The following is a 12,114-nucleotide window of genomic DNA, read 5'->3' as shown; positions in this document are numbered from 1 at the left end:
CTCTCTCTACAGGCTTCTATTGTGCAGGGAGCCCCTGCCTGCCTCCCTGCCCCCAACCTGTGGCCCTGGCTCCCTAGCTGGCCCCTAACTGCTCTTCTGCTGCCCTGGTGCCTCCACGTCCCTTGGGATCTGTGTGCATTTGTGGCTTTGAGAGGACGGATGCACCCTTCCTCGCTGCAGCCTCACCCTCTGGAGCCTGGGGACAGGCTTGGGCCCTGGAGCCCCTTGATCTGAGCCAGCCGGGAAATCGCCCTGACCATCCTTTCTCTGTTTTCCCTGACGTCAGAAGGCAGAGTGCTTATTCACTTTGGAGGCACACTCGCAGGAGCAGAAGAAGAGAGTGTGCTGGTGCCTGGCGGAGAACATCGCGAAGCAGCAGCAGCTGGGGGCCTCACCTCCCGAGAGGAAGGTAAGGGCCTCGCCAGTGGCTGTGGGCTGTCGCCCTTGCCACCTTGCTTGTGCCTTGCATCCTGACCTCTGAGCCTCCCCACAGAGCTAGGAGTCAGCTGAAGCTCAGCCCATGGAACTGTTCAGAGAACTCTTGGCAAGGGGCCTGTGCCCCAAGGTTCTCCCCCTGGGCTTTTTCCTTGGGTTTGTTGAGTGGGTTTGAGATTGCTTGGGTAGAGCGACAGAGCCAAATTGACCATGGCCACTTCTCGGCTCTGCTCTTTGGTTTGCCTGTGGCCAGGTTTGATGCGGGCTGGCCTCCCAGCTGCTGCCTGGCAAGCGGCCCCCTCCTGTCATTAGGGAGGCCGTGCCCAGGGCCTGCACACTGGTGTTTAACACCAGTCCGAGGCACACGTAATTGAGGGGATGTTTGTAGCAGAATCTGTCATAGTTCAATGTAGGTCAGAACCAAGTGGGGCCAAATTTGGACTGCTGGGTGCTGGGACTGTCCAGCTGGAGTGTCAGGGAAGATCAGAGGCTACGGGGGGAGAGGCTGATGTGGGCTGGGCACTGCTCAGTGCCTGGGGAGGGTACTGGGTGGGAGTGGATCCTTGACACTGATGACTGCCATGTAGCCCTTGCACACTCCCATCTGGGAGAGTTCCGGCGCCCTTTGCTGCTGAAAGCATGGACTGTTGGTGGGCTTGGGGTAGCTGTTGCAGAAATTGCCGAGGTGGTTGCTCTGCTAGATCTAGGGGAAGGCAGGAAGGAGAGGGAGTTGCAGCCTGAGACCTCGCTGTCCTCACTGCTTCTCAGTGTATCAGGTTCACTGTGCCACATGCCCTGGGCTTTGGAGGGGGCAGTGAGTGGGAGGCGGGAACAAGTGGCTGCCAGTCTCTCCTGCAGCTCCCCAGCAAGTTGAGAAAGGGGCAACACTGAGGATTGCGGCATCCCCGACTTTGAAGGTTACCCTGTTTTGCACTGGTCAGAGGCAAGGCTAGAGGAAGACAGTGGGACCCCTAGGTCAAACTTTGCTGCTGACTGGCAGTATGACCTTAGGAAAGTCACTCTACTGTTCTGCTTTTTCTAACTGGGGGCCATGAGTTCCTCCCCCGCAAAAGTTGTAAGAAGTAAAGGAGAAGATGTACGTATAGCTCACCACACAGCGCCTGACCCCTCGCCACCAGCCAGGGGCACTGGCTGGCTCCACTGTCGGGCTTCTCTTCTGCACAGATGCCTGTCACCATGGCCACAGGCTGCCTTGCCCCGTTGATCTGGAGTTGGCCACTGTCAAGAGTCCAGGCCACCCTCCCTTCACTGGGGCAGCTCCTAGACAGCAAATATCTGGACAAGTGCCGGCTCCTACCTCCTCACCCACTTTCTTTCCTTCTGGGTTAGTTCTGTTCTGGAGAGAGTTCTTTGTGCCTGTGCTTCAGAGTTTGCTGGCTCTGGAGGTGTTGGCCACAGTGCTGCACTGCCTCGGAGACTCTTCATCTGAGGGGCATCAGGCTGTGCTTGCCCAGGGGCAGGCAGGTCTGATGTAGGCTCTGGGCCCTGCTGCAGGGCTTTGGATGTGCCTGGCTGGCCCTCAAAAGGCTCTAGGGTTGGGTGCCTGGTTTCAGGGCCACACCAAGTTACGTGGGCATCCCAGGCAGGCAACAGTTGGGACATCTTGTCACACAAACTCTTTAAATTTGAGGTTAGTGGAGAGATTGTGTGCTGGGCAGGGAAAGCAAAGTGGGACCTAACTGCTACAAGAGCCTCAGAACGACCTCCCGGGCCTGAGACCTGGGGGCCCAGACTTGCCTGCCCTTGGCTCACCCTTTTTATATGGCAGTTATGGAACTGAGTATCTTACTGCTCAGTCTTTCTCCTTCCCACTGCCTCCATGGTCACATAGAGTGTTAGCAGTTTATTCTTCCCAGTTGCTCATGGAATGCTTCTTGAGAGAAGTTTCAGTAGATGTTACCCTCCAGCTGTATGAGTCCAACAGTACTGAGTGACTTCAATAAGGAGGTCCAGGTGGCCGTCCAGCCTGCCCACCCTTTCACCTGCCTTTTTTTTTTTGCTCCGAATGCCTTCAAGGCATGACTGGCTGTCTTGTGTTGTGGGGATCGAACCACAGCAACCTGAGCCTGACTGCTTTGTTGAAGCAGCCACTTAAAGAACTGAGCGAAGGGGCAGGCCCCCTTTCACCTGCCTTTGCTCAGCTTCAGGGTGACCATGGTTCTTATTCATCCACTGAGGTTCAGTCTCAGGGAGACCAGACACCTTCTCTGTCCTCCAAAGGCCAAGAAGAAGACCACACAGAACTTGGAGAGCTTCTGCTTTTTAGGTATAGAGGTCCTGCTTGATAAATGCCTTAAGCACTGGCTGAGCCCTGAGCCCCTCTTTCCTTCCTGTGTCCCTTGGGGAATGCTCCACCTTGTTTAGGACAGGGAGCCTGTTGCCTAAGCATCTGCCCTACTCAAAAAACTTCCAAGGAAAGGATAATTTTGTTAAACACAAACTCCTCACTTCCCTGTCCCGGCTCCAGCCTATATTCCTTACAACAGCGTCGCTAATCCTGGAGATCGGGGATTCTATGCCATCTTGAAAATGGGAAAACTCTTCCCCAATTTACAAACTATATGAATGCCTTCTTCCCAGAATGACAAAGATGGTTGTTGGGAAGGATGGAGGGAATAGAGAAAGATGGGCTCAAAGAACACCAGAGGGGGGCCCTGGTGCACCATCTGTTATGTGATCTTTGGCAACCACTTCCTGCCATAGCTTCAGCTGGTCCCATTAGCACGCGGGTCAAGTAGCTGTTTCTGACTTTTCAAGCTAAGGGATTATGAAAGCTGAGAGCCTGGGGCCATCTGGTCTCCATCAGGGAAGCATACCCTGGTGAGTTCTGCATAACTTAACTTTAGTGACATGTGCTGCCTTTGGGATGAGGTAGGGGTTAGGGCAGGCATAGGCTTTCTGCGTTGTGTCCGCCAATGGCTTGTGGTTTGGTGGTGTGGCCACAGAGACATATGAAGCAAGTGTAGCCACTCGGCAGGCCTTGCTGCAGGCTCTGTTGCTTTTCTACAGTTCATTCTTCATGAGCACTATAGGTAGGGGTGGCTTTTCTTTAGAAATAAATGGCTGGCTGCCTGTCCCTGGAGGGCATCCACTTTGCATTTTCAGCCTAGATAACTCCTACCCTTGCTCCCTGTACTACGCTCCCAGCACTTCTGGGAAGCTTCTCATTGAGATCAACTCAGAGTTGGTCCCTCTGTGGCCAATGAGGTTCCAAACTGGGAGAGAGAGGCAGGTGATAATTATTTTGGTTATCTGATCAAATATACACAGAAAGTGCATTCTATGTGCCTCAAACTGGTTTAGGTCTTTTGGGGTCATATGGATGAATGACACTTGGTCCCTGTCCTTACCGAATTCTACTAATGGGGTGAGATGATAAAGGCATCAGGGTGATGATCCAAGCGTTAAAGGCCATGCCTGCCCGTGTAAGGCCTGGTGTGGAGTCCTGGGTGTCATTCGTGATCCACACAGTGAGCCTCCTGCCATGTAACCCATCTACACAGGCTGGGCTCAGGAAGCCTTCTGAGCCCCTAGCCCTCAGGGGTGGGAATGGGTGCAGTGCAGCAGGGCAGACCCCATCCTCTGGGTGGGCTCAGGTCTCCTCAGGTGAGTGGTAGGAATGTGTAGAGGAATCTGTTACACTGTGCTCGGGAGATCACAGGGTGGTGGTCGAGACAAGTACGACAACAGTTGGTTCTAAATGACACAATGGTGGTATGTCCTCAGGAGAGCCACCTGGCCTGTCTGAGACTTAAGCGCTTCATCAGTGAAGTGGATGGATCAAGAGGGCTCTTGTGAGGATTGTGCTTGTAATGTGCTGGGCAGAGTGGTGCCCGAGAAGACCTCTGGGAGCCAGCTGCCGCTCTCATTCTGTCACTGCATTGTAAGTGATGTCTGTAGAGGAAGAGTCATCTGGTGTCCCTGTTTATGGAAGTTGATGCTGGTGCTCTGGGCACGTGTGATGACTGCTCCATGCCACTTCCTGACAGCTACCTGCTGGATTCTAGGGCCCATGCAGGGAAACCGAGGCCTCCTGGGTCTGCCCTGGCTGTGAGACTTCCTCTAGATGTGATGCTGAGGTGTGTGGCACTTTGCCATCTCCTCTGACAGCTAGAGATAGGCCTCAGGGATACCAGGTACCGAGTGCCTTAAAAAGGAGCAGGCAGGTCTTGGAGTCAGGCAGCCTCTGCCTGAGTAGACAGCAAGCTAATTCCAGTTCTGTCTGGTTCCACAGAAACTCCACCCTTACGGCTCTCTCCAGCAGGAGATGGGGCCGGCCAACTCCACCAATGCTACCCAGGATAGAAGCTTTACCTCATCAGGACAGACTCTGATTGGCTGAATAAGCCCAAGGGCGGGACTCTGCTTCTGGCAACTTAACCCTTTCTGGGGCATCCCCTACCACACAGTAACCTCACTTCAACTGGAGCCAAAACGGAGGACCAAGATGGTGGGCTTAGGGTCATCTTCAGGGAGTGGTCCTGAGAGTGTGTGTGGACCGGCAACAGGAGAAGTGGTGGTGTGAGAAGCCGTGTGGGCATGGGCAGACTGGCAACAGGAAGTTCCTGATGCAGAAGATTCAGAAGCTTGTTCCCTTCAAGGAGAAAGAATCTAAAAGGCATCTGGGCACTCACCTTGGGGGCAGCAGGACATTGGGAGAGGTCACCTTGATGGAGAACGATGTCGTGACCTGTGTTGCCCGAAGACATCTCCACCCATTCACTCATTCTTCATCTGGACACATTCATTTGTTCATTCAGTGGATTCTGAGGGCGTCCTCTTGGTGGCAGGCTTTGTGCGAGGGTCTTGGGGATACTTTGGAGAACCAGATGGGCATGGCTTCTGCTCTCATCAAGATTCCAGTCCTAGTAGGGAATGAGCATTAAATAAATCAACACCAGCACACACGTGACCACACCCTGGGAGAGGTTTGCAGGAACAGAGCAAATGCCTTTCGAGGACATTGCATCTAGGTTGCTCCATGTAGGGGTGCAGCTAGGGAAGGACACAGCTGAGACCTGTAGGGAACAAGCCAACCGAGGACTTGGGAGAGAGCTGGCAGGTAGATGGAACAGCATGCATGAGCTCCTGGGATGGAAGGGAGCTTGGCACGCTGCAGGAGCCAGCAGAGGCCCATGTGACCACCACCCAGGGAGGAAGGAGGAAGGAAGGAAGGCCAGGTGTGTAGGACTCAGGCAGTGAGTGCTTTATTAATTTCATCATAGATGAAGTGGGGAGCCATGAATGGCCTTTGAGAGAGTGCCATGTGCTCAGGAACAGTTCTACAAGATACAAGAGCAGACAGTGGGGCATCAAGCAGGCAGGGGACCACTATGAGTCCCTCAGCCCATCACCTACAGGGTGACGGTGCCTTGTTCTAGAGGATGGTTGGGCTGTTGGGTCAGACTCTGGGATGAGAAAAGACGACTCTCTCCCTTGCTCCTCCACCTGCCCTCATGCTCTACCTGGTGACTGTAGTGAGATTTGGGACCTTTCTCATGGACCTGCTTCTGGGCAGGCCTGAGCTAGGGACCAATGTTGTATCCCTGGATGTGGAGCGCCAAATACCCCGCCTAGTCCCTGGGCCTTGCATGAGCTGTCTGTAATGCCTCTTACTGTGTTGGGCTGTCCAATGGGGAGCTGGAACTCAGTGCTCTGACAATGGACTTGGTTTTTCTGTGGGGCTCCTAAGAGTCAGGGAGCAGGACTGGGTATGGCTCAGCAACTCTTGTGGAGAGCCTCCTGTTTCGAGGTGACAGGATGACCTACCAGGGCCTGGGCCTGAGAGCCTTGCCCACTTGCTGCCTGCTGCAACCCTGGCTAAAACTCAGGGTCAGGAAGTTCTTATACCTTTTCTGACTAGTAAGACCTAGGCAGAGGGAAGCCCACAGCTACAAAGCTGAGAGACATAGTTTATGTGCAAGAGGGGCCTACATGATGGGGTTGTTTGCATAGGGAAAGAGCTTAGAGAGGCTGGAAAGATGGCTCAGGCCAGAGATGCCCCTGGCCATGGACTAGCTCTGTGTTCTATAAGACCTCAGTGTCTCTAGAAAGGGTTTTTGTGCCCTGTGAGTTTTCTCAGCTGCTGTGGCCAGCTGAACACCTGAAACAGTGCCCTGGAAAAGAATATGTTTCGTATCTTCCATGTAGGAAAAATCAGGCACATTGGTACAGCTGTCTGGTAGGGAATGGGATGGCTCCGCTGGTGATCAGGCTAATGCCCCTGTCCAGCAGGGAGACAGATGCTGCCTGGATAAGGACAAGTGATTCACAGCATCTCTAGCCACCAGGGCTTGGCCCACAGGGTGAATCTGAGCAGCTGAGCAGCTGGGTCTGCAGAGACAGCAAGCTGCACTTTGATTTCATTTGGTTCTCTTACAAAATGACATTAAGGGGAATGCGAGATGCAGGAGCATTCCATGTCTGGCAAGGCGGCAAGCTTGTCTGTCCTGGGCCTGGTGACCTGCTTCTGTCCAGCAGACAGGTTTAGAGCACAGACACTGTGACCCCAGAGAGAAGGAAAACTGGAATGCAGCAGCCAGCCCCGGGGATGGCACTCTCCTCCCAGTTTGTCCTGACAGTCTGCTCAGTGAACCATGCCTTGTGATCAAGGTCCCAGATCTGCCAGTCGGTGGAGAGGTGGACATGCGCTCCCGCCGGGCCTGGGGCTGGTCTGCCCAGCAACTGTGGCGAGCCGCACTGCCGCTGCTGCTCTGCCTTGTGAATCAATGCAACTTTTAATTTGGCTCCACTGACTTGTGAAGATGAGATATGACCTGGTGGCCACTGCTCTGCAGCATCCTGGGCCATCCCAGCTGTTCAAGATGATGAACAGGCTATCGCAATTGCATCTGAGAGTCATAATCACGGGAAACATGATCAGGCCCCGCCCCACCACATAAATCACTCTAAGAAGCACACAATGGCCTCTTTCCTGATGGGCCAATTGTCTTGGTTTGGTGTCTCAGGGCCTGGGAGCTGGGAGGATGGGAGAACAACTATGTATTGTCAAAAAGGCCATCTGTGCAACTTGAATACAAAGTGGCCCTTTTAGTTTCCCACACACCCTCTGATCCTGTTTTCATGCGTTCTTATATCTCAGGCTCTGGGTCTCTTGAAACACTCGTCTCTTCTCTGCGCTGTTATTCCTGGGTCTTTTGGCCCTTTGGCAGTGGGGACAACACAGACTTTTTGGAAATAATGACACTGATTGGTGTATTTTTTTTTTCTTATTCTTTATTTTATTTTTTTCCTCCTGAATTCTGCCACCAAAGCCCTAATTGATCACACGTGCTACCAAAGCATCAAGCAGGTTCTGTAAAGGGGAGGGCTAGCAGTTTTGCAACATCGGAGCCTTCCCTGCAGTGAGAACCCCACAGCGTATATTTTGGAGATGGCAGCCAGGGTCTGCAGGTGTCATTTCCCCTAAGCCTTCTGGTAGCCTCACTTAGGACAAAGGTGACCAGGCTCTGAGAAGTAAATGACTTATTTTAGGTCATATAGCTTGTAAGTGGCTAAGTTATTCCTTAAGCACAGATCTTTCAGCCTAAGTCATTGCTCTTTCTATTTGTAAAGCTTTGCTTTTAGAAGTAGAAATAAGGGAAGTCATTCATTTCATCCAGAAGAGGCAGGAGGCAGGTACTAACAGGTACCAATGAGTACCGGAAGTGGTGGCCTTCCTAGCTATAGAGGAAATACTTTCTGGACAAGTGAAATGAGATTGGTTTTCTCTACTTGGTGGAGAAGAACTTCTAGTTCTTTTAGTATTCAATTCCCTGTGGAGTGGCACCAGCTGGAAGGATCAGTTGCTCTCTGTGAGAGGTGAAAAGAAGTCTGATATGAAAGGCAAGACTGAGCTCCTACGATGGGCTCTCGGGCAGTGCTGGACCGGTCAGGTTATGCTCCTCCCCTTTGGAGTCTGGCATTCAAGAAGAACAGATGATGCAGAAATGTTATTAGAGGCAGAAAGGGATAGCTTCAGGCTCAGTCCTGTCTGTCTTGGTATCAGTGCCGATGGAGGCTCTGACCTGAGCCCAGCTGACTCTGCCACTGCTGGCTCCTTCTGCAGGGTTTTGTGCCCAGATTTGGTTAATTGGCTGACTTAAGATTTCAACTCTCACTACCCAAGAATCAAATGGATTTCATTTCAGCACTCCCTGCAAAGGAGTGATCTCCTTTCTCCAATCGGTGCAACTGTTTTCCAGGCAGCTCAGCTTGCCTGCCTGCTTGCCTTCTCTCTCGCTGCTGGTCTGGCTGTAGACAGACCTCCTTCTTCGTTGTCTTGCTCTTCTTTTTCCTCAAAAAGAATGGAGGACAGCTCTACCCACTCCTGTCTTGTTCTTCTTTCTCCCCATGCCTTTCTCTGGAGAGAGCTGTTGGCCATCCTCCCAACTGCTCCCAGGTCTTTGGTTTAGGGCAGAGTGATGGCACTAGGTAACTGAATGAGCACTCCTACCATGAGCCAGGCCTGGAGCAAAGCTTTTGGTATACATTGTGTCTTCTTATGCTCACTACAGGGTTCATTGCCCTGTTACACATTTACTCCCATTGAACCCACTTTGCCAAGGAAGATGTTGAGTCTTAGAGAAGTGAAGAAATTTGCCCAAGGTCACAAAGCTGATGGCTGATGAGGATCGCAGCCCAGGACAATGTGGTTCTGACTCTTCTCTTCGACTGCTGGGAGGGACTGGAGAGGCTGGGCAGTCACACTACCACCTGAAGCGCATCTAAGGAGGTGCGATCTTCCATAGAAAGGAGGTGTGATCTCCACTGGGCTTGTGGCCACACAGGACAATTTCACCTTCTCCAAAGTCCCTGTGTCCATTTGCATGGAGACTGCTCCTTCCACCTGGTGCTGCTCAAACATTTCTGCTGTCTTCAAACTTGGAGGCTCAACACCGTCCTTAGGCATACCTTGGAAGCCATGGCCTCCTCCCCTTGTGCTTTCCCAGAAGTCTTTACTTATCCTTAGCATGGTGTATTGGGCAGCTATACAAGGGGTGATGAAAACATACAGTGAACAGGGGTCTCAAAGAAAAGTCCTAGCATATGCTGGGTTATCTGCCAAAGCTAAAACTTGCGTCTAGAAGGAAAGATAACAAGCTAGAAAGTCCAAGTTTGGGTAGGGAGGAGGAGGAGGCCCCAGGAAAGGAGGACAGGCTTCAGAGAGGGAAGGTGTGGAAACAGCAGATCTCTTGTGAGTTACCAGGGTTCTAGACCAAAAACTCCTGTCCCTAAACTATATGTGTGCTTGATGTCAAAAGCCTTATTTGTGCATCATTTAAAGTGTGATCAAAGTATCACTGAACATGTAAGTTAAAATGTATTACAGTAAAAGACTCATTGCTGTTAATCTCCCTCTAAACGCTCCCCTTTGCTTCCAACGCCCTTAGCCTATTATTCTTGTCACTTTCAAAAGCTGTTTTGGAAGTCTGTGCGTGTCTTCATGAGGTCTGATAAAAAGTAGAGTGAGTGCTACTGCCAGGTGCCACCCAACAGAGAGACAGGTCTCTAAAAACACTACAGTATGTTCTCATGCACCTCCCTCAGCGGATCTGGTACTATGTGACCTCTGGTTTTCCCTGAAGTCAATCCAACTATGAAAGGTAAACATTTCGATCCAATTCAGAAGAGCACTGAGGCAGCCACAGCAGTGCAACTAAAGATACTCCTGAAAGAAGACTTCCAGAATGGCTTCAGACTAAAACAAGAACGGGGGGCTAAGTGTGTTCAGAGTGATGGGAGTGATGGCAAAGTGTCTTCTACTGAAATAATTTTTTTAAAAAATGTGAGCATTCACTGGACTTTTTGAGCATACCTCACCCACTGCTACAAAATTTCGAGATGCCCTGGAGCAGGCAGAGAGCACGTTTGACTTGTTTTTCATCCTGTTGTTGCCTAGTGCATAGTAGGTGCTCAGTAGATATTGGAGAATTGAGCCGGCCTGTGCAGTGCAATCCTCCTACGTTTAGAACATAGATGAGGAAGCAGGATCTAAAAAGAGAACTGACCTGGCCAAGTCAACATCAGAGGAGGGAGTAGAACGCAGGTCAGCTGACTCTCTTGGCGGAGAGTTTTTGTTTGCATCTGCCGCCACAGGCCTGCATCTCCACTGGCCCGTAAAGCAATGTGGCCAAGTTCGTATCAGGGTCATGGGGAGTGTCATATGCTTAAGCTGAGAGGGGACCTCCCCTGAGAAAAGGATGCCTCCTAAGAACTATCACTGTGATTCTTTTCTCTGGGTTTTGGGCCTTCCCCACACTGAGCATTTTGCCTCAAAAAAGTCAGAACAGGATTCTCAAGCAAGAGCAGTCAAAAGACAGCTGGGACTGTGTGACCTCCGACAAATAACTCCACATGTCTGGCCATCGCTTCCTTACCAAGAAAAATGAAGGAGCTGAGTGCCAGGTGGTCTCTAGGAATCACCAGGTCTCAAACTATTAGGATAAAATAATAAGGACCAGAATAGAGAAAAGTGGATGCCCTGATCTAGTGCAAGAATTGGTTTATTTCTTTCTTTCTTTCTTTCTTTTCTTTCTTTCTTTCTTTCTTTCTTTCTTTCTTTCTTTCTTTCTTTCTTTTTTTCTTTCTTCTTTTTTAAATCAGAGTCTCTGTCTCTAGACAAGGGCTCAGTCTTTTGAAACAGTTCTGTGTAGGATTTCAGAGGGGAGAATGGACAGGTCTTAAAGCTGCAAGATAAAGCTTTAACAGGCTAAAGGGAGGGAGAAAACATATTTTTGTCTTCACATTGAAGCAGGAGTGTGTATATGTGGGTATATGTAAGTATTGTATCTGGCTAATATTCTTCATATGCTTGTAATATGTAGGTAAGTGTAGAGAGCTCATGCCAGGAGGGATAGACGTCACAGACAGCCCAAATTATAAACACACCCCTGCTTCCTCCTCACCCAAGGTGCCTCTTTTGGCTCTTCTGGGGGAGGCCAGTGCAAGGAACTGAGCAACCTAGAACCTTCTCTGTCCCTCCTCCCTGTTTTTTGCTCAGGTGGTTGGGTACGTATGGGATTCTTGTTTGAACTTTGCATATGCTCTCTGAACTTCCCAACTACTAGTTTATTTTTACAAGTTAATTTTATTTACAAGCTAATTTTCAAGTAGAACATGTGCTAATTTTTCATTTCTAGTGTGGTCAGAAGTCTCCTTCAGACCCTCCACCAGAAGTTGCCATTGAATTTTTCACTGCCTTTGACACCTATCTCTCCTACTATTCAGACAACATTACTGTAGATAAATTTTCTAAAAAGGTATCTTTTAGGCATTAGTGGTTTTCCATTTCTGCTTAATTCTATTATTGGAATGTAGTTTTCTAGCCTTTCTCCTTGGTGGAAGAACATTGATGGTTTATCGGACTCACCTAGGAAGTAACTGTCTGTAACACAATTGTAGTGGGGAATGTGTTCCGAGCCCTGTAGTCAACTCTCAGAAGACTTAGAGAATAAAACCCATCACATATCTAAGAGCAGAGATAGCATGGTATTTATGTGGAGTAACTAGAAATTTGGTAGAACCATGGAATCTTTGAATGAGAACTGAAAAGCTCCCCACAAAGACATGAAGACCAGAGAGCTGCAAAATCTTAGCCAAGGGCACAGAGCAGGGGACCAAAGATTCTGCCAGCTTTGGGGCGTGGAAGGGACACAG

The 12,114-nt window shown here is 50.4% G+C and overlaps 1 protein-coding gene across 5 annotated transcripts in view; it reads left to right on the top strand.

Moving 5' to 3' along the window:
- The window catches only part of Rgs3 (regulator of G protein signaling 3), a 126,925-nt gene that overhangs the window by 68,590 nt on the left and 46,221 nt on the right, over positions 1-12,114 (top strand). For 3 of the 5 annotated variants that reach the window (XM_004638478.2, XM_023723370.1, XM_023723371.1), the window contains one exon: positions 287-409. In XM_004638478.2, coding sequence (XP_004638535.1) covers positions 287-409 — 123 coding nt within the window. Of the gene's footprint in view, positions 1-286; positions 410-4,690; positions 10,969-12,114 lie in introns of those variants that run through there. The other 2 variants (XM_004638480.2, XM_004638481.2) reach the window with 1 other exon arrangement.

The sequence above is a fragment of the Octodon degus genome, unplaced genomic scaffold (genome assembly GCF_000260255.1).
Source record: "Octodon degus isolate 3935 unplaced genomic scaffold, OctDeg1.0 scaffold00098, whole genome shotgun sequence".
Classification (NCBI taxonomy): Eukaryota; Metazoa; Chordata; class Mammalia; order Rodentia; family Octodontidae; genus Octodon; species Octodon degus.
This window is presented reverse-complemented; position numbering and strand designations above follow the sequence as displayed.